General features: G+C 41.1%; 1 protein-coding gene across 2 annotated transcripts in view; it reads right to left on the bottom strand.

Annotated features, from left to right (window-relative positions):
* ELMO1 (engulfment and cell motility 1) overlaps positions 1-23,516 on the bottom strand; it is a 512,012-nt gene that overhangs the window by 312,847 nt on the left and 175,649 nt on the right. Inside the window, exons 8-12 of one of the 2 annotated variants that reach the window (XM_075315126.1) lie at positions 23,410-23,445; positions 8,107-8,206; positions 7,683-7,834; positions 6,348-6,426; positions 937-981 (exon numbers count right to left, since the gene is read on the bottom strand). In XM_075315126.1, the coding sequence (XP_075171241.1) occupies positions 937-981; positions 6,348-6,426; positions 7,683-7,834; positions 8,107-8,206; positions 23,410-23,445 (412 nt within the window). The remainder of the gene's footprint in view (positions 1-936; positions 982-6,347; positions 6,427-7,682; positions 7,835-8,106; positions 8,207-23,409; positions 23,446-23,516) is intronic. The other variant, XM_075315127.1, reaches the window with a different exon arrangement.

Below are 23,516 nucleotides of genomic sequence, written 5' to 3'. Positions count from 1 at the left end.
CCTTCATGTAGTGACCCACATAAACAGATGTTTAGACAAAGTATTTCTAAAGACCAATTATGAGATGCTAATGAAGGCTGTAACCAATCGCAGGGGCATTAGTTCCTTGGCTAGTTGTCCCACTTACCTTGTTATCACGCCCCTCTGGGTGTGATAACCTGCTTTATAATGCCCAGCATCATCGAAGTGCGGTACAAAGCCACGCATGCCCGTAGCTTTGTTCTCTTCAGCACTGAGCTTATTTGATGCTGGGTGTATGTGTACCCGGCTTTAAAGACGTTCATTGCCCATGATCGGAAGGCGTCCGCACCTCCGGTCAAGCGTGCTACTCCTCTCTGAAGTCAGGACACATACACCCGGCTTCTGAATAGTGCACATGACCAGAAGTGGAGATGACTACCAATCATGGGCAGTGAACGTCTCTGAAGCTGAATATGCATACACCCAGCGTCAAATAAGTTCAATGCTGCCATTGTAAAGCATATTAGAACACCCACATGGGCGTGATAACAAGCTAAGTGGGCTGACTAGCCAGGGAACAAATGCCCCTGCAACTAGTCACAACCATCATTAGCATACGATAAAAGATCTTTAAAAATACTTTTTCTAAAGGTCTCTTCATCTATGCTAGTGTATACAGGGACAGTTAGGCAGGGATAAGTAATATACACCCAGAACTGCTCGTGGATCTGGGTGCACTGGGGACTTGACAGGTTAAGATTTAATGGAACCTGTTTAAAACTATACGTATTGAGCAATCCTTATCCTATAAACCCATTACTCAATACTAAAAGAAGCAAAATAAAAAAAATAATTACACAATTAGACAATAACTTGTCAACAAGCAAAAGTAAGAAGTTGTAATCGAAGCTTATACAAAACACAAAGACAAGCATGCATATAAAGCATTCATCGTTAAATATTTAGGAGACTCACACTCAGAGGAAAATCAAGAATGTCAATGCTGTCTTCTATGTAATACTGAGAGGGTTACGGCCAAGGGCAGCAATAAGAGGAGACATAGCAGTATAATACATCATTTCAAGTCTTATACATAGAAGGACACAAAAATGATCCATTTGAGGATCATCCACTAAAAAAAGTCTTTAGATGTGTTTAGAATGTAAATATTTCCAACTTACTAATATACTTCTGTTAAAAAAGGCACTTTCTCAAGATATCAGCACACTTCACTTGTATATATTTCTATTTTAACACATCTGAAGATAATTATGTTACATACCAATCACAAGTGTCTAGCATCTTACAGTTAAGATTTTCCCTTAAATAAATCTCTTATTTCTTTATCCACATGACACTTAAAAGGAAGCAGTCATCAGACAATGGCCTATTATATAAATCAGGTTTTTGTGTTACTAGTATTTAAAAAAAAAAAAAAAAACTGGCACGGTTTTTTCATATCACCATCTTGATTAAAAAAATTAACCCCTTCACCCCCCCAAGCAATTTTCCATTTTTGTTTTTTCCTCCCCTTCTTTCAAGAGTCATAACTTTGTTACTTTTTTGTCAATCTTGTCATATTAGGGCTGGTTTATTGCGGGACGAGTCATACTTTTAAATGAAACCATAAGTTTTACCATATACTGTACTGGAAAACAGCAAAAAAATTCGAAGTTTGGAAAAATTGCAAAAAAAAGTGCTATTGCATGATTGTTTTTATGACATTTTTTTCACCGTGCTCACTACATGGTAAAACTGATGTGTCGGTGAGATGCCTCACGTCGGTATAAGTTTGAAGATACCAAACATGTATAGGTTTGCTTTTATCTAAGGGGTAAAAAAAAAAATTAAAAATTTTGTCCAAAAAAGTGGCGCACTTTTTGTGCCATTTTCCGTGACTCATAGCGATTTCATTTTGTTGGGATATGTTGCTCAGTGAAAGCTTATTTTTTGCATCTCGAGCTGACGTTTTTATTGGTACAATTTTTGTACAGATACTATGTTTTGACCACCCGTTATTGCATTTTCCGCAAAATTTGTGCTGAAATAAAAACTTAATTTTGATGTTTGGAATTTTTTTTGCCACTACACCATTTACTGATCAGATTAATTGATTTTATATTTTAATAGATCGGCCATTTCTGAACAAGGTGATACCAAATATGTGTATTTTTTACTTTTTTAACCCTTTCATTTTCAATGGAACAAACGATGGGTGATTTGAACTTTTATTTTATTTTTTTTTTTTATTTGTCCCCCTAGGTGACTATAGGGATCAGCAGTCTGATCGCTCATTTATTTCTGTTGATCAGAGCTGCTCAGATCAGGAGAAATTCTCGTCTTCTGTTACAGCCGCTGCTCTGTCAGCTCTAACAGCAACTACGTGATGATAGCAACAAGAGTCATCACATGACTCGTCGCTACCATAGGAACCATCAGCTCCCCGTGATCGCGTCATGAGGCCTCTGATGGCGGCGTTGAAAGGCAATTTCCCTGTTGCGGCCATTTAATTGCGCTGTCACATTTTGACAGCGTGATCTAAGTGGTCAACAGGTGCGGTTGGATCGCGGATCCACCGGCGCCTCATAGCAGCACATGTCTGCCGTTCAAATCAGCAGCCGGTGGTTATCACCCCTTCGTAAATAAGCATGTACTGGTATGTCCTCGGTCGTGAAGGGGTTAATAATCATGCAGTTTTCATCTGTATCTATCTATTTATCTATCTATATGTTATCTATTTATCAATTCTTTTGTATCTATCTACCTATATCTATCTACTCTAGAGCAGCGCAGCATAACCATGAACCTCTGATGAGCGATAATGCTACGGATTCCACAGCTTTTCAGCATCGCTGGGTCTCATCCAGAGCAGCATGACTGAGAAGTGCCAGTTGGCAAAGTCTATGGAGTGTCAGAACGAGGTTTCGGCTCCATAGACTTTGTTTGCTAGATTCAGTGGGCTACGTCGGACCTATGTGGGATTTTTTTTTTTTTTTTAAATAAAGTGAAACCCGAGAGAGGAAAGGGCTTCTACATAGGAAGGACGGCCTACACAGATTTATGGCAGCTACCATTTTTAAAATCCTGAATCTGTGGTAGGGAAAACAAGGGCGCAATAGGGTCTTACCCGATATTTGGGTATAAGAAAGTAAAGAGATGCACTCACCTGGTCTGGTTGTGATAGTCACAACCCCTATAACAGCGTATGGGAGTGCTGAGCTGGTTCAGCAGCGGCCCCGTCAGAAGTGGTTACTGTAAAAACGGGGATGAAAGAAGACTGGTTTTTCAGCCGCGCTATGAACCACACCATTGAAGATTCCTTAAGATATTTTTATTGAGCCATTCCAACGCGTTTCAAAGGCATGACCGTCTTCTTCCTCAGGGAATAGAAATATACCAATACAGAAAAAAACAGGGTTTAAATAGAAATTTCACAGAGAGGCCATATTGCTGAAAATGACCTAATTGCCCCATGACTCATAGACACGAGGAGTGAATCTACGTCATGATCAGAAAAAAAGGGGGGGAGGAGAAGGGGAGGAGGGATGAAAGAAAAAAAGAGAAAAATTTTTTTTTTATTTAATGCATACAAGTCTTGCATGCTTTAATGAATTGAATAAAAGAAGATTCATGTCAAGCATGGTGATACAATAAGATAATTATATGGTGTATGGGAAAATATATATATATGGTGGAAACTATAATAGAAAAGATGAAATGAAAAATAAAATTTGTTCTATCAAAAATTGTGTGTTCATTTATGTGTGCTTTATAATTGTATTTCAAAATAATATATTATAAATTATAATATTCGAAATACAATTATAAAGCACACATAAATGAACACACAATTTTTGATAGAACAAATTTTATTCTTCATTTCATCTTTTCTATTATAGTTTCCACCATATATATATATTTTCCCATACACCATATAATTATCTTATTGTATCACCATGCTTGACATGAATCTTCTTTTATTCAATTCATTAAAGCATGCAAGACTTGTATGCATTAAATAAAAAAAAATTTTTTCTCTTTTTTTCTTTCATCCCTCCTCCCCCCCTTTTTTTCTGATCATGACGTAGATTCACTCCTCGTGTCTATGAGTCATGGGGCAATGAGGTCATTTTCAGCAATATGGCCTCTCTGTGAAATTTCTATTTAAACCCTGTTTTTTTCTGTATTGGTATATTTCTATTTCCTGAGGAAGAAGGCGGTCATGCCTTTGAAACGCGTTGGAATGGCTCAATAAAAATATCTTAAGGAATCTTCAATGGTGTGGTTCATAGCGCGGCTGAAAAACCCGTCTTCTTTCATCCCCGTTTTTATTTTTAAAATCCTGAAATAGTGCAGTAAATTTTAGACTACATTTTGGCTAAATAAAAGGTATTTAGAAAAACGTTTAATATTTAATGAGTATAATTTATTTTATTACATTTCTCAATGAACCCCCTTAAGGCCAGGATGAACATCGGCAACATGGAGTTATATGTGAATCGGTGCCATGCAGATTGTAATATAAGGAAAATAAATTGTCAAAAATTAAAAGAAAAAAATTGTTTAAAGAAAAAAACATGGCATAAACAGTTGACAATTTTCTGATGATGGATTTTTATTTATTATTTTTTTTTTTAAGATTTTCCATGTTAAACCACATTGCCCTTCATTGTAACTAGGGTGAGCTAACGACACCACTCTGACACAAATACTAAAATTGCCTTGTGTAGAAGAGGTGACCTGGTGGAGATCAGGTACATAAAATATATGTACAAACAAACCCTGCGTAGTCTGAACACACAAACATAGGTTAGCTAAAAATCTAATGAGATTTCTAAAGCACAGTGTTAGGTAACGCCACGCTCACATCAGCGGTATTTTGCCGCAAAACATGATCTGTCACAAATGCGTTTCAGTTCCATTCATTTCCAATGGACTCGCAGCAACATGCGGTTGCGCGCGTCATGTCACATGTGGTTGTGTATGACGCACGCAACCGCATGTGACCGCATCTTGCCATGAGTCCATTGGAAATGAATGGAACTGAAACACATTTGTGACAGATCCGGTTTTGCGGCAAAATATCGCTGATGTGTGCGCTGCCTTAATCAATTAGTAATTTTGCAAACAACCAAAGTCACTCAATTAACTAAGAAATAAAGTGGGACTATCAATCCAGGGGCCCGTATAAAACAAAAATGATGTATACTGTTTCAGCTATTTTTACACTGGATTCCTGGCAAGTGACGTGATGTTGTGTCACATGACAGCTGCAACCAATCAGTAGCTAAAGACTGGCTACAGCCTTTACTATATATTTTCTATGTCTATTAATTGGCTGCAGCAGTCGCAGTAATGTGACACAGCAATGTTGCAAACAGCAGCTTCAGCGTCGATAAAACGGCGGTGGGAGGCAAGTATACATTATTTTTATTTTATATGGAGCCCAGAATTGATTAAGGCAGGGTTGCTCAGTAGTAGACAAGCCCTTTCACCACTATATAATTAGAAAAGTCGGCCATTGCAAGTCTATTCTGCTTCTTTATTCTCGTTGGATCATTATTGAAACTATTAGGCTATGTGCCCACGGGGAAAGTGTCCTGCGGTTATATCCGCAGGACATTCCGCAGGAGCTCCCAGAAATCCGCAGCACAACTTTTGTCTGTTTACATGCTGCGAATGCACAGCGGAATGTCCTGCGGATATGCTGCGGGCATTCTGCATTGAGGATACGGTACCATGACTTGGGCACTGCATCCTCAATGCAGAACAAGTGCTGCAGTGATCGGGAGTTCATACTTACCTCCATCACGCAGCACTTCTCTCCGGCAGGGACTGCACTGTTCAGGAGAAGGTGGGCAGGCCTGAACTAGCTCTGGCTGTCACATGACCGGAGCTCGTGCAGGCCCGTCCATCTCTTCCTTCTTGTACGAAGCTCCACCGCGCTCCTGTGCACCGGACGGAGAAAGTGACGGGTGTCTGCTATCAAGGCAGGTAAGTATGGGACCCTGCGGAGAAATCCGCAGGAATAATTTACATGCTGCAGATTTTTCCGCAGGGAAATACCGCATTATTTCCGCTGTGGAAAAAAATGCAGCATGGGCACAGCAGTCCCCAAATGGCATAGAAATGGCTGGGGACTCGCTGTACTGCGGAGTTTTTAAAAATCCGCGGAATTTCCGCAGAAAAATCGCGGCAAATTCTGCGAATTTTCCGCAGCGTGGGCACATAGCCTAAATCTTTTTCTATAATTTCATTTGATCTTCTCAACTGGGTTACATCTAATAAAGGGCAGTGGTTGCTTGAAAAAAAAAAAAATGTTTGTATCTTATTCACTCCTGCCCCAACGAAATTTACAATTCCCCTTGTGTCCCTCTAAGACGTACCTGTCTTGTTGCATCTGGGGCTTTGAGAAACAGAGCATTGATCACTGCAATAGCATATGTCTGAATCTCTTGATCAGTCCTGAAGGCAAAAAAAATATATAAAAAACATTAAAATGCAATAATGTGGTAGCTTACAATAGATGTGTTCACATATGTAACAAAGACTATTTGCCTGTTCAAAGTATACTTCAAATAAGAAGGACAGAAGAAAAACTGTGGAAAAAGGAAGCGCAATAGGGTCTTACCCCAATATATATAGGGTGAAGCAAAGAGCAATCCTACTCACCAAAAGGGGTTGTGAAAGTCACAACTCCTATAACAGCATGTAACTCCAAGTCCCGACAGCGGTCCCCATAGGGCAGATAACAGAGAGTAGTAGAGGTGGGTTTCAAAGCCGCGCCAAGGACCACAGGTTCATATGAGCTTTAGATTAATGTTTCTTTATTTCATGCACAGGTCAGGTCAGGTCAACGTTGACCTGACCTGTGCATGAAATAAAGAAACATTAATCTGAAGCTCATATGAACCCGTGGTCCTTGGCGCGGCTTTGAAACCCACCTCTACTACTCTCTGTTATCAAATAAGAAGGAAAAAGAGGGAAAAAAAGGTTTTGGTTCCGGGGAAATTCTGCACCTGGATCTAAAGAGTTCTTCCTACTATTAAAGTACTGTATATAGAAAAGTAATTATTTAAAAATAATCCATTTCTCCAAATGAATCCGAATAATTAGAATCCTTCCAATCAGAATTTTAAGACATATCCAATAGAAAAGGCAATTGTTGAAAAACTCAATTAAAGGGACTCTTTCAGCTGGATTTCACCACCCTAAATATTAACACGTGCATGTAGTTCTTTTAAAAATTAATCCAGTAACACCTTTACGTGGCCTCTCCTTTCCTCTCTTGCTTACAAATCAGTGTTTGAAGTGATATGCAAATGAGACTGAAGATCTGAAGCCTCCGTCACTCCAGCTCTATTCCCTGTCCAGCACCGCCTCCTACTTCTTGACTGATGGTTCCTTTTCCTGAAGTGACACTGCATACAGGCTGTCAGTCCAGCAGGAGGCGGCGGCTTGGGCAAACAAAGCTGGAGTGACAGAGGATTAATATAGTTCTTCAGGCTAATTTGCATAACAATTCAAACACTGATGTCTCAGCAAAGGAGGAAGGGACTGGTCAAGTAAAGGTATTGCTGGACCTGTTTTTGAAAGAGCTACATGTGCACATAAATACTTTGGAGGGTGAAATCCTGCTGACACATTCCCTTTAATAATAGAAATGCCGTAGATTGTGACATTGATGTCTTTGAAAGGAGTAATGAATGTAGCTTGTTTACCCTTGAAGATGTGGAATTAACTGTCCAATCGAGATCTCCTGTGCCACTTTCTGATACAAATCATGACTGTTGAGGACCATGGATTCAAGAATAGCTAGAGATCGCTGTAAAATAGAGATATCCATGCCTGACTTGTTCACAAAGCTTGCAATCTGAGGAGGAGAATGGTAAATTTAAAGATCACTTCATAAGTATAAGCTCTAGAATAAGATAAAGGAAAATCCATCTTTGTATGTATACTATTGCATATTAACATTTTGTTTAAAGGGAAATGCAGTGACTTGAACTGTACTACAGGAAATCTGTCCCCAGATTCTTACTACCCCATCACAGAGCCGCATGACGCTTACTGCCATTTTAATGAAATCACTGTTTTCTCTGCTTCAGATCTAGCTAAAAGCAAACGATAGATATATACACTCACCTTTTTAATAAATGCCAAGGAGAACGTATCCCAGGACACAATACCATGATCCATTAACTCAACGAATGCAGTCAGTGTGTAGGAAAGCATTTCTCCAAAACTGGAAAAAAAAAAGAATAAAAAAAAGGAGCTTTTTTTTTTTTTAAATCCCAGAGTTCGACTCAGTGGCCAGTGTCTCACATTATACTAGGAGTCGGATGGCTTTTTAGCAGTAGGTTTTTATAAGCTGCAGACATGAGCAGTGACCATGAAGGGCTGGGAAATCCCTGGAAAGAGGAAAGTCCAGTAGGATGCAATGGTTCTCAGTGTTCATGGATCAAATGATACATTATTAAAGAAAATATAGTCATTCATTCCAAAAATGTATTTTACCCTCCTCCCCACAAAAAACAATGTATTACACCGACTGCTGACTGCATCAGACATGTGCAGTACTTGAAATTTTTTTTTAATACTTTAAGACATCTAAATTATAAAGAAGTGCAAAAACCACACTAAAAATTATATCAATTCCCAAAAGTAGATCTAATTTCTCCACAATGAATCCATCATTTATATATTTAAAGTATATTCTACTCATTACTAGAAACCTAGATACAAAGATAGGTCCAATAACATCTTAAAGGAGTTTCCACTACTTTTACATTGATGGCCTCTCCTTAGGATAGGTCATCAATGTCTGATCGGCTGTGGTTTGCCACCCGGCATCCTTGCTGATCAGCTGTCCTCGGTGCCGGCGGCGGTGAGAGCAGATGGTCAGTTCTGAAGCCCTTCTAAAAAGGCTATTAAACAACCATCGGTCAGCAATCAAGTAGCTGATCAACAGTTTAGAGAGGAAAATCGAGTGGTTTAAACCCCCCAGTGTAGTGACTGAAGAACACTCCCCAAAGAACCTTTTGGAGCCTCAGTGGGGAGTTTCGTCACATTTGATACTGGTGTATAAATAAAGGGCTTATAAAGGAACGGTCACTGAACCCAACAGACGTACAAGTAGATATAGACAGTTATTCAGATCAATTCCTTGTCCAAAATGTCTTGGCAGATTTACATGTTTCAGGGAAACAGTATGTGGTCTGGAGAAAGGGACTCTTCTTCAAAACACGTAACCTTAGACGAAACCTTGCAAACTGCAAGTGAAATAGGAGCTAAACTGCAAAATTCAGCAGTGGCCACTAATCAGTGTACAGAGCTCCGGCGTTCTGCCCAGTACATTCCTTACATCAGCCTTTGCCAGTGCACATACCAGCTGATTGGAGGGAGTGCCAAGAATTAGACTGCCACAGATATCATAATGAAGACCTAAAGGGATAAATCATTAATAGACCAGTACCTGGAGATTAGGCTTTTTGCGATAAAGGGAATGTCAGCAGGATTTCACCCCCAAACTATTTATGTGTATATAGCACTTTCAAACACAAGTTGGCAATGCCTTTACACGGCCAGTCCCTTCCTCCTTTGCTGAGTAATCAGTGTTTGAATTGAAATCCAAATAGTTTGAAAGGAGGGGGGGTGAGCTCCTGCTGATGGTGTCCTCCTTAATGACCGCGGGCGGTATATTACGTCCTAGTGGTCATAGTGTTAATCCCCGCGGTCTGCTGCAAGCAGCCTGCGGCGATGAGTGCACATGTCAGCTGATTTGTACCTGCCAGGCACGCGTGGAATCGCATTCCACCTGTGCCTTTTAACCCCTTAAATGGAGCTGTCAAGACGTGACAGCGCCATGTTAACGGCGATCGCGTAGATCTGTACTCACAAGCTGATGCCGGAAGTCACGTGACATTATCACGTGGATCCGGTGGTTGTCATGGTAGCACAGGGTCATGTGAGGACTCCTGTAGCTCACGACTCAGGTCCTGTAAGAAACAGCCGAGTACTGGCTGCTACAAGAGATGATCATTTATCCCGGTCTGAGCGGTGTTGCTCTGATCGGGAGAAATGAATGAGCGATCAGACAGCTGATCCTTATAGCCCCCAAGGGGGACTAGTAAAATAAAAAAGTAAAAAAGTTTTGAAAAATAAAAAAAAAAAAATTAAAAAGTTCAAATCACCCCCCTTCTACCCTATTGAAAATGAAAGGGTTAAAAAATATTCACACATTTGGTATCGCCGTGTTCAGAAATGCCCAATCTATCAAAATATAAAATCAATTAATCTAATCAGTATACAGCATAGCTGCAAAAAAATTCCAAACGCCAAAAATACGTTTTTTGGTCGCCACAAATTTTCTGCAAAATGCAATAACAGGCCATCAAAATGTAGTACCGTTAAAAGCGTCAGCTCAAGATGCAAAAAATAAGCAGTCACTGAGCCATAGGTCCCAAAAAATAAGAACGCTACGGGTTGCAGAAAATGGCACAAAACTTAAGCCACGTTTTTCGGACAAACGTCTGATTTTTTTAACCCCTTAAATAAAAGTAAACCTATTCATGTTTGGTGTCTACGAACTCGCACCGACCTAAGGCATCACACTGACACATCAGGTTTACCATATAGTGAACACAGTAAATAAAATATCTCAAACACAATAGTGATATCGCACTTTTTTTGCAATTTTTCCACATTTGGAATTTTTTTTGCCTTTTTCCAGTACACTATATGGTAAAACTCATACTTTCATTTAAAAGTACAGCTCATTCTGTAAAAAAATAAGCCCTCACATGACCAGATTGATTGAAAAATAAAGTTACATCTCTCGGAAGAAGAATGATGAAAAAAAACGGAAAGCACAAAATCAGCTGTTCATGAAGGGGTTAAAGGGAACACTCTAGTTTAAGTTTTCAAACACCCCTACAATACGAAGGTTCGTATTGATCTGTCCATACAATGTGAATCAGAAACTTGTTTTTTTGGCATAAAAGAACGGTAATTTTATTAAACAATTTTACATCAATAATTCTGGACAGTCATACATGGTTTACAATTATTACATGAAAAAATGAGGGGAAAAAAAGGGGAAAAAATGACCCAGGTCAACAATTGATTACAAGGAAATGCCCCAAAAAGGATATCCACAGGGTTAGTCAGTCGTTGGGATAAAAAGAACATCAGCCAAAAAATAGCAGACTGGTGTCTCACAAAAGATCTCCATATAACAAAATCCAAATATTGTGTATATTCTATATTCACCACAAGGTGGTGCTCCAGTAACACATTGTCTAAGGCAATATAAACTGCTGGCTGGAAAATTGTTCAAATGGCTACTCACCCATACAGTGCACAGTGCCTGGGGCACATCCATTTGGTCATGTCACAATGTTATTTATTTTCTCCATAGAAAATGCCGTTTGGACAATTTTCCAGCTATCGGTATATATTGCCATAGATATTGTGCTGCTGGAGCACCACCTTGTGGTGAAAATAGAATATACATTTGGATTTTGTTATATGGAGATCTTCTGTGAGACACCAGTCTGTATTTTTTGGCTGATGATATTTTTATCCCACCGACTGACTCACCCTGTGGATACTCTTTTTGGGGCATTTCCTTGTCCTCAATTGTTGTCCTGAGTATTTTGTTCCTTTTTCCTAATTTTTTGTGTAAGAACTGTAAATTATGTATGACTGTCCAGAATTATTGAAGTAAATATCTAATAAAATTGCTGTTTTAATATAAAATAAACCCAACAAGTTTCTGATTCACATTGTATGGACATAGGAATATGATCCTTACTATTATAGGGGACTTTGAAAACTCCAGGTGCTGGCCTTTTTTGTGTAGCTATTGATTTGGGAGTTGCCCCATATTTACACTGCTGAATGACTTGTTCTCTTGTCCTTAAATCTTTTTGTCTACTTTAGCTTAAGTGTAGGTTGCTGCTGGGGGCGCATAGTGATCACTTACATAAATACTGGCCTAATCTCACTGAGCATGCCCTTTTGGGAAATTCTGAACTGGTGCAATATAGCGGCATAATTTTGGGGGAATATGGGAGCAAATAACTATCACCTGAGTCAGAATGTCCCATTAGAACAACGCTGTTGGCTCGCACTTTGAGCGCCTTGGCAATTAGCAATGAAAGATTACCGGACACTAAAGAATGCCATGTTATATTACTTTTCAGCAGCAGCCTGAACCCCCTCCTGTCCATCCAGTCACACTCCTGTGGCTGTACCCAGAGTTACCAGCACAGCACATTGAGAACCTCTGCCTAACTATACAAAGTCACATTATATGTCCATTATATTATTAGTGTAACGTTCTCCATGGAGAGCATACATTATACAATCACAGCTGTTAAAAACTATACAAGATCATTGGATTGCACTTTAAGTTATATTTAAAAATCCTATTGTGTATGCGATATTTTGTAGACTTAGGGATCTATTGGTTAATTATCACAGCAATCGTGTCCTCTCCTGCTGTATATGTCATTTTTTCCATTTTGAAAGGTGTTTTTTTTAGATATGCTAATAGAGTAACATTTTTCTGAGAGCTTCCACTTTTGGTGCATGGAATGATTGTTCAGTGTGTGTGGATATTTGAGTTAATGGTAATGTAAGGGTTATACAAGGTGTAGTAGAAAATAGTGCTTTCATATTGCCAAGTTATGAATACTTATTATTAGGAACCTGCATGAACTGAAAATTACATTTCAAATTGAACAATTGGTTCCTCCAGTAGAGATCATCTTCCACTAGCCACAACAGAGAGTGACCTCTAGAGCACCACTCACATTATATTTTCTCCAGTTGAAATGGTCTTCCACTAGCCAGAGCAGATAGTGACCTCCAGACCACCAATCAAGTTGGAGTCCCTACAGTCGAGATGGTCTTCCACTAGCCAGAGCAGAGTGACCGCTAGAGCACCACTCACGGAGTTCCTTCAGTCAAGATGGTCTTTCAATAGCCAGAGCAGAGAGCAACCTCTAGAGCACCACTCACATTGGCGTTCCTTCGGTCAAGATGGTCTTCCACTAGCCAGAGCAGAGAGTGACCTCTAGAGCACCACTCACATTGGCGTTCCTTCAGTCGAGATGGTCTTCCACTAGCCAGAGCAGAGAGCGACCTCTAGAGCACCACTCACATTGGCGTTCCTTCAGTCGAGATTGTCTTCCACTAACCAGAGCAGAGAGTGAACTCTAGAGCACCAGTCACGGATTTCCTTCAGTCAAGATGGTGTTTCAATAGCTAGAGCAGAGAGTGACCTCTAGAGCACCGCTCACATTGGCGTTCCTTCAGTCGAGATGGTCTTCAACTAGCCAGAGTAATTAGTGACCTCTAGAACACCACTCATGTTGGACTTACTTCAGTCGAGATGGTTTTCCACTAGGCAGAGCAGATAGTGATTTTTAGAGCACCACTCACATTGGAATTCCTTCAGTCAAGAAGGTCTACTACTAGCCAGAACAGATGGTTACCTCTAGAGCACCACTCACGTTGGAGTTCCTTCAGTTGAGATGGTCTTCCACTAACCAGAGTAGAGAGCGGCCTCTAGAGCACCACTCATATAGGAGGATCAGTGTTTGTACATTTAACAACCTCCCATTTATACGAAAGAGTGCTATAAAGTGCTTCACTTTTTTGGCATGATTGCGCCATAATGCACAAACAGCTAATTGCTTACAGAATAGCTATAATATTTTTGTTTTAAACTAAATTAAATAATGAACAAAAAATTATTAGTTTTCTTCTACCAATTTGGAGCACTGTAATAATGTATTGCCCATTCACATAAAAAGCGAAGTACCGGTATGTCCTGATCTCAGTATTTTTTCACACTAAAATAATTTTTAGCTTCTGACACTAGGTGTCACTAGAAAGCCAAGAATAATAGTCAGTAAAGCAAATGAACTAGGACACAGACTACTAAGGAATAAGGATATATCAAAAGGATTTTCCGGTTTAGAGTGGTCTTGTTGCTATGCCATACGCTAAGCAATATCTTTAATCTACTATCTACCATCATGTCCTGATGACTCCATTAGGAGGAAACACGTTAGACAAGGAAATGTAAAGGTCCTAAGTCCTGCCCTAAAATATGGACCTGGACACAGGACTTAAATAGGGCAAGTTCATCAAATGTACGTTTTAAGTCGCTTATTTTCACTATCCTTTTAGGGATATCTCAACTAATTGTCCTTTTTAGGACACTTGACAATGAGAAACATACTTTTACAACTGTCCTTTATAGGACGACACTCCATATATCCCACCACCTGGGGTGGAATTCAATTAATTTATGGTGCTAACAGGAACATAAGGTGAATATACTTAAATTGGGCAACTGAATGTTCTCTAGAGGACACCATCCCCAACGGTCTTCTTAAAGACACTACTCCATATACCCCATCGATTGGGGGGGAATTCAATTGATCTTATGCTCCTATTCAGGACATAAGGTTGAAGGGCATCTGAGAGGTCCAATGACGCAATTAACCTGTAGATATAGGGTTAATCTGTAGGTTACTAATGTGATGGTTGTGCCCAGCTTTCGGTATGGAAGCAATTAGTCACCACTCACAGGACTGGGAACGACAGCTCTAAGCATGACCCGACACTGACTGACAGCCAGCTCTGAACCACGAGCTGTCAGTCAGTGCCAGGTCGTGCTTACAGCTGCTGCTTTAAGTGGTGACTGTAATTACTCCAGGGCTGCATGTAATTGCTGCATGACTAAAAGCCGGTGGCTCCCGGGAGAAATAAAGTTCAATTTCTCCTGGGTGCCCCACTTTTAATACAGTGACTGGGTACCTTCATAATGCTATTAACCTCCAGTTTAAGGTACTGTAAGTTTTTTTCTACTAACCTTCAGATTAATCCCGTATCTGCAGGATAACAGCATTATGGGACCTAACAGGTTCTCTTTAACCGCTTACCGACATATGACGTACTGATACGTCATATGCCGGCTCCCTGACTTTGATGCTGGCCGAGCCCACATCTTTTCTGGCTGATAATGGCTGACATCATCTGCCTCTAACAGCCGCATGTGAAGCGCACCCCTGACATGATCGCAGGGTGCGAAAATGGGTTGCCATGACAGTCTGCTGAAGACTCCAGTGCTTGTCATCATGACAAATCTCTTGTGAAAGCCAGCATTTAGCGGCCGTTCATAGGAGATGGTGATTGTCCCCATTTATAGCACTGCTGTAGCACTGTCCCTTTCAGAGCATTAACCTAAACCGTCCTCATTAGGATGATAACCACATACTAGGTTTCCATATAGCCCACCAATTGGGGAGATTAATTGGATAAATATAAAGGTTCTTATTGGGATATAAGACACTGACCCAAATGTCCTTATGGGTCATTAATCATCATCCATGTTCCATGTGTTATACCGATTGGGGTAGAACTAAATGGCCCTTTAGTTCTAATTGAGAAATAGGGCTGATGGTACTCCTATAGGACGAGGTGATCAAACATCCGCCAATGGGGTGCCTTACTCAGCTGTCTTTTCAGGACATGCTATACTGAACACTATCTTCTATGTGTCTCACAAATAAGGCTGGAGCTAAGAAGGTCTAACAGTATATGGGGTTGACAGTACTTGCATAAGAAGTGTAACCAAATGTCCTCTTGAGGGCGCTAGGCTCAACTGCTATTTTTAGGGTTATAACTATTCAATTGAATATAAATATCCATACTAATTGGAGTAGAATTTTATGAATGCTATTGAGCCCTGTAACATTAGCGTTCTACTGTTTTACCTTTCTTTTTATGCATTGTCTTATTTGGCGACCGAATTACCAATGATTTTAATGGTTAAAAGTTAAAAGGGGTATTCCCATGTACAAGATCCTATCCCAATATGTAGTAGGTGTAATAATAATATTGGCAAATGCCTCTATTAAGAAATGTAGTACAGTCCTCTTGATTAGGTATGTCCCCTACCTCATGTGCAGGGCATTGCAGTAGCTTAGGTATCCATGGATACTGTAAGATGGCAACTGGCGACATGGTTAATGGCCAGTATGCACCACAGAAGTGGTGTAAACCTGGAAGTCCGTACTGGTACTTGTAGTGCCACAAGCTTTGATTAAAGTATTCGCAGAGCAGGTTCACAGGTAGTTGGAGAGATGGGTGGGTCTGGCTATCCACATGGAAGTGTCTGATGTGTCACATGATACAGGTAAAATGGAGTGTGTGTTTTGACATGTGGAGAGACTACAGCCAGTATGGAGAGTGCTGGGCTGTGAGAACGATCCTCTGCTAGAGGTGTGTGGACTGACAGGAGTCAGTGTGAGAGAAGCAGCCTCAGAGTGAGGAGGCTGAAAAACACTGGATAGAGGTAAGAAGCCTCGCTGAAGGGACCCATTGGGAGAAGAGAGGTTTTGCTTTATCTGATCGGGGTCATTGTTTGGAGGAATGCAATGCCCTGTAAAGAAACCTTTGTGGGAACGTAACGGACTTGAAAGCCGTGTGTGAATACTGGATGGGGTCAGTGGGATACTAGTGCGAAGAACTATCCAAATCTATGTGGGTGATGCCACCGTAAAAACTGACTGTAATACAGTGTATGTTCCTGTAAGCCAGAAGAGGCTTTGTGTTTATGTTGCAAGTGTAGTTTATAAGGTCTTAAATAAACAAACTGGACTTTAGTTATTTATTTATTTATTTTTTTATGAAAAGTGTTCCTGTGTACTGCCTTGAGGACCAGAAAGAGAGTGAGTAACCCCATTATGCAGTGTGTAAACTGTGTGCAATGTCACAATACCAACTCAAGCAACTGTTACTATATGAGTGGTCATCATAATCATGGATATCTAAGCTGCTGCAATGCCCTGCACATGAGGTAAAGGTGGCTTTACACACTGCAACATCGCAAACGACATCGCTGTAACGTCACCGGTTTTGTGACGTAATAGCGACCTCCCCAGTGACATTGCAGTGTGTGAAACACATCAGCGACCTGGCCCCTGCTGTAAAGTTGCTGATCGCTACAAATCGTTAAGGACCATTCTTTGGTCCTTTGTTTACCAGCTGTGCAGCAAAGTCTCAGTGTGTAAAGGGGACTTAAAACACTGGAAACGAGTGATGTGTCAAAATATCTGTCAATCACTATTCTCTGTCAGTCGGTCTCTCCCTCTCGGTCTCTATTCCCTCTCTGTCGGTCCGTCACTATCTCTGTCCCTCTCTCACAGTCTGTCGGTCATTTTCCCCTCCTCTCTCATACTCACCGATCCCCGATGCGGCACTGCACGGCATTCACACTGCTGCGGCGGCTTTTACTATTTTGAAAAAGCCGGCCGCTCATTAAACAATTTCGTATTCCCTACTTTCCCCGCCCACAGGCGCCTATGATTGGTTGCAGTGAGACACGCCCCCACGCTGAGTGACAGGTGTCTCACTGCACCCAATCACAGCAGCCGGTGAGCGGGTCTATACTGTGCAGCGAAATAAATAATTAAAAAATTTAAAAAACCGGCGTGTGGTCCCCCCAATTTTAATACCAGCCAGATAAAGCCATACGGCTGAAGGCTGGTATTCTCAGGATGGGGAGCTCCACGTTATGGGGAGCCCCCCAGCCTAACAATATCAGTCAGCAGCCGCCCAGAATTGCCGCATACATTATATGCGACAGTTCTGGGACTGTACCCGGCTCTTCCCGATTTGCCCTGGTGCGTTGGCAAATCGGGGTAATAAGGAGTTATTGGCAGCCCATAGCTGCCAATAAGTCCTAGATTAATCATGTCAGGCGTCTCCCCGAGAATCCTTCCATGATTAATCTATAAGTTACAGTAAATAAACATACACACCCGAAAAAATAATTTATTAGAAATAAAAAACACAAACACATTCCCTCATCACCAATTTAATCAGCCCCAAAAAGCCCTCCTTGTCCGGCATAATCCACGGACCTCCAGCGTCGCTTCCAGCTGTGCTGCATGGAGGTGACAGGAGCAGCAGAAGACACCGCCGCTCCGGTCACCTCCACGCAGCTAATGAAGGACAGCCGCGCGATCGGCTGAGCTGTCACTGAGGTTACCCGCTGTCACTGGATCCAGCGGTGGATGCAGCGGTGGCCGCGGGTAACCTCAGTGACAGCCCAGCTGATCGCGCTACTCACCGCCGCTCCGGTCAGCTCCACGCAGAAACTGAGGTGAGTAGCGCGATCAGCTGAGCTGTCACTGAGGTTACCCGCGGCCACCGCTGGATCCAGTGACATCGGGTAACCTCAGTGACAGCGCAGCCGATCGCGCGGCTGTCTTCATTAGCTGCGTGGAGGTGACAGGAGCGGTGGGGTCTTCTGCTGCTCCTGTCACCTCCATGAAGCACAGCTGGAAGCGACGCTGGAGGTCCGTGGATTACGCCGGACAAGGAGGGCTTTTTGGGGCTGATTAAATTGGTGATGAGGGAATGTGTTTGTGTTTTTTATTTCTAATAAATGATTTTTTCGGGTGTGTATGTTTATTTACTGTAACTTATAGATTAATCATGGAAGGATTCTCGGGGAGACGCCTGACATGATTAATCTAGGACTTATTGGCAGCTATGGGCTGCCAATAACTCCTTATTACCCCGATTTGCCAACGCACCAGGGCAAATCGGGAAGAGCCGGGTACAGTCCCAGAACTGTCGCATATAATGTATGCGGCAATTCTGGGCGGCTGCTGACTGATATTGTTAGGCTGGGGGGCTCCCCATAACGTGGAGCTCCCCATCCCGAGAATACCAGCCTTCAGCCGTATGGCTTTATCTGGCTGGTATTAAAATTGAGGGGGACCGCACGCCGTGTTTTTTAATTATTATTTATTTCACTGCACTGTATAGACATGCCCATCGGCTGCTGTGATTGGGTGCAGTGAGACACCTGTCACTCAGCGCGGGGGCGTGTCTCACTGCAACCAATCATTTGCGCCTGTGGGCAGGGAAAGTAGGGAATACGAAATTGTTTAATGAGCGGCCGGCTTTTTCAAAATAGTAAAAGCTGCCGCAGCAGTGTGAATGCCGTGCAGCGCCGCGCCGGGGATCGGGGATCGGTGAGTATGAGAGAGGAGGGGAAAATGACCGACAGACTGTGAGAGAGGGACAGAGATAGTGACGGACCGACAGAGAGAGAATAGAGACCGAGAGGGAGAGACCGACAGAGAATAGTGATTGACAGATATTGTGACACATCACTCGTTTCCAGTGTTTGACTAGCTAGGTCGTTCTGCAGGTCCGGATCGCTGTTGCGTCGTTGGCCAGGTTTGCCTGTTTGACAGCTCACCAGAGACTTTGTAGCGATCCCGGCCAGGTTGGGATCGCTGGTGGGATCGCTGAAAGTCTCAGCGTGTAAAGGGGCCTTAAGAGGCATAGCTAATCAGGAGAACTATACTATATTTTTTTTTTTTTTTTTTAAACCAAATTTTTTATTTCTTTTCTTGTAATGGTAAAATAGGGTACAGAATGAAGAAAATAAGGGTCAACAAATCAAAATATCAAATAACAGTCTCTACAATTTATCGATCAAATATTTGTCACAGTCATCAAATTTGCTCCTTCCCCTTCTTCGTCAGTGTATATTTCCATTATTCAGTCTCCGCTACCCCCCTTCAGCATTCCTTGATAACTTGTTACAAACATTACTTGTAAACACTATCCCTCCCCTCCCCTCTCCATGCGACACAACCCAGAATTTGGCCAGCTATACTTTCAGCTTGCACAGGGACCCTGACAGGTCTTCCTTCATGTACCATTCCGTAGACACAAATGTGGACATTATTTGTATTGTTTCTTCTCTAGAACATATAACGCTTATGAACTTTCTCCATTTACTGAAACATTTTGCTGTCATCCTTTCTTTACATCTCTCCTCCATCACCTTCTCCAACATGAGCATTTTTTTCAATTGATTAACAAGTTCTTCTTTTGTTGGTATTTCCTTCACCAGCCACTTCTGAAGAATAGCCCTTTTACTTATCATTGCTATATCATGGAAAAGATTCGGTAACTTGTCTCCCCCTTTCTCTCCCTCCTCCCGATGCTGATAGTGAAATAACCAGACCATTGGATCCAACTCTACATTTCTTTTCCAGATTTTCCTCACTAGCCCTTGGACTTGTTTCCAAAATCTTTTAATCCTCTCGCACTGCCATATCCCATGATATAGATCTGTTTTTTCCGTACCACAATTTGGACAACTCATCATCTTATCTGGATGTCTTGCATTCAGTATATTAAATCCATAGATAGCTCTATGTATGATCCTGAATGGGTATCTCTTAAGTTCTCATTCACAATCTTCTTTCTCATCACCATTCAAAATCTCCTCTTCCCCCTCTTCATCTCCCAACTGCCTTGCCCACCCTTCCAACATTCTTCCTGATATGTTAGGGACGAACACTTCTCTCATATTTCCATAAAGACTTGATATATTTGTGGCATGGATGCCCCTTAATATGATCGCATCCATCTGATTTGCCTCATATTCGTTATTTATGTTGTATAGTTTCTTCATTTATACTATATTTTTAATTGAAGGTTTTTGCTAATAATACTATTATTATATTGGGATACGATCTTGGAGATGGGATTCCCCCTTTCTATTATGTACTCTGCAATCTGTGATCTTCAGCCTAAAGGTAGAATGTGGGCTTTTTGTACTATATATAGTATTAGATAGCATACAGGTCCATCCTCTAAAGCATGGTTACAATGTTGGCTGAAAAGCATGATTATCATTTCCTAATGTCATTCCCCACACAAAATGTTCTGCACAAAATACTTAACATAATTAAAGCGTTTGTCCTTTAAAAACTCACTAGAACATAAAACACTTAGCAGTATTCTATTATGTCTGTGTATAGTATTGCTGCAGATTCAATGAGCTCACACTGCAGATGCCATTTATTACCATGTATTCAAGATATTTATTCCGCTCCTCCTCAGAATGAGATCAGTTATTCCAAGGTTACTGTATTATGAGATAAAGCAGCAGACACAACATCTTTATTATGGGTCAAAAAGATTCTCCTGCCCGTTACCTGCTGTCACCTAAAGGGGCACATTAAAGGGAAAATATAGTGCCATTACTTATATTTTTGTATTTTATTTTTCTGTGCGTTTGGAAGCCCGCCCAGCCACTGGCGACACTGGTATACAATTATTACTATATTAATGGATAGTAAATGGCAGTTACTTTATATTACAATTTCCCAAATTCCTCGGATATTGTCTATTTTCTTCTGCGGCCTAGCAGCAGTGACAGACCACGCTCAGTCCTTGACAGCCTTTCAAATAAATTTCATAGGTAAAATCCAAAAAATGAATCCAGCATTTCATAAAAGAGCAGATTTTATTCCATAAAAAAAAACTTTACAAAAATGGGTAACAAACAGGTATTAGGAAAAAACACCTTAGTGTGCTTTACGCGTTTCGAGGCAACATGCCTCTTAATTATAACCTAGGTGCATCGAAACGCGTAAATCGCACTATGGTGTTATTTTTCTTTTATAGCATTCATCGTACAGTAATAATTGACTTGTTAACTTTATTTTGTGGGTTAAGAAGATTACATCCATTACCAGTTAATAATTTAATTGTTTTCCTCTTTTAAATAAAAGGGAACGTGACAGGAGATTCATGCTGCTCGAGCTGCTTGTGTTATTGCAGCCGCATATATCTTGCTCTGAAGTGCTGTAGAGTTTCAGAGAAAACAATGAATGTCGTCCAGATTATGCGTTTTTGATGAATTGTCTGAGACAGGTTCTTGGTAGCTTCTCTTGCGCCTTTCCTAGACTAACAAGATTCTCTCTATACAAACACATGGGGAGAGACCCATCAGTCAAGGGAAGCCGCCAGGGACCTACCGTGGACTAGTCAGCCAAGTCACCTAATTTCCAGCCGAATTTTCAATGCGGCAGCATTTCCAAATAAAAAGTACACGGCTGCAATAATACAGCCGTGTCTGATTCATGCTGCCTGTGGTTCAGGAAGTATGAATCAGCTGTTCCCTTTAATGGCTATGCATATCGTGAAGGTGGGAAATCTTCATCAATCCACTGACTGAAGAGCTTCTAATCATGCCTTTCATGAACTCTTTTCACCTTCCATCATAAGTATCTTCAAGTGGACATTTTGTGCTTTTATGTAAAGAAACATCTCTTATCAAAAATTGTATTTCCCCCTCATAGACCTAAGGGGGCCTGTTCAGTCCCGGACACTATTAAATATTATTAGGCAATCCACTTAAGAAGGACTCCCGCATTCCCTGCTCAGGGCAGATCAAAGTGCACCTGCGCAGGACCTCAATGCCGGTGAGAGTGGATGATGTGGGATGCGTCATGCACTCAGGCTTCAGAAGAAGGAGGACAAGATGGCTGAAAGAGGAGGCGCCGATACCGGAGAACGGAGACACCCATCTGACCAGTCTGCACTGCACCGCCAGTTAGGGGAGTATTATAAAGGGATTTTTACGTTCTACACAGCAGACTGGGCTCTTATATACAGTATTCTAGAATGCTGTATATAAGAGCCCGGTGGTGGTGGCCGCAGCTTATAGGCCCCAAATCTGCTGACAGGTTCCCTTTAACGCGCGCAAGCATGTGAAGAGGTGATAACTCCAAGATCTCACATCTGTTGGCCATCTGTAAACAAATTGCTGCGTAGATTATTATCTCAACAATAACAAAAATACTGAAAACAATTAAGCCCATATGCTTTATCTCCTGATCATACATACTGAAAGAGTGATTAGTGAGGTTTTCCTAAAACTGAAATATTGATGTTAAAATAAGCCATCTGATCAGTAGGTGTTTGTCTCGTGATCGAGAAAGATAAAGAGAAATAAGAGATAGAGATCGAGTGAGTACCACTAGTATATGTGCCTAATATTGAGGATCTGTATCAGTGAGCATTTGTCTGAATATAGTCTTACAGTGTAAGGTTATATTCAGAATCCAGTAGTCAAATCCTGAAAAACAAAGCAGAAAAATATTATCCAGAAATTTAATTTAAGAAAGGTTTTGGTGCTTTGTGCAAACAGGATGCAATCCAGTTCTTGGTGCTTAAAGGTTTAAGAAGACAAGACTTTTTTAAAGAAAAGTTCATCTGAATGATACTGATTCATCTTCTCTTATCCCCATAAATCAGACATTATCACTGTGAAATCAGTATCTCAGTAAACATATCCCTACGGTGGCCTTTATAGGTGAAAAGATGAGTGGCCGTCCATGCAATGAGTTGACAAGACATGTCTAACACAGCAGCTGTTCAATTCTGGCACAAGGAAGGGGACCCTGAATAGGGTATAAGGCACCTGGAAAAAGGGTCGTCTTGTGAGAAAGGACCATGGTCCTCGGGCTGTCTCACACAGACATCTAGATGTAGCAATATAGAGGGTGAGTAATTAGTGTCCAGTAAAGCAAAGTAAATTCTTACCAGGGCTTCATGATCTTCTGCAATTTTTGATATTTCCTGCAAATAAACAAATATGGAAAAATATAAGTGAAAAACCTCATAGTCCATGTATAGGTTGCCCATCACTG

Source organism: Anomaloglossus baeobatrachus, chromosome 6 (assembly GCF_048569485.1).
Source record: "Anomaloglossus baeobatrachus isolate aAnoBae1 chromosome 6, aAnoBae1.hap1, whole genome shotgun sequence".
NCBI classification, from domain to species: Eukaryota; Metazoa; Chordata; class Amphibia; order Anura; family Aromobatidae; genus Anomaloglossus; species Anomaloglossus baeobatrachus.
The sequence above is the reverse complement of the archived record's forward strand: the minus strand, read 5'-3'. Positions and strand labels throughout refer to the sequence as shown.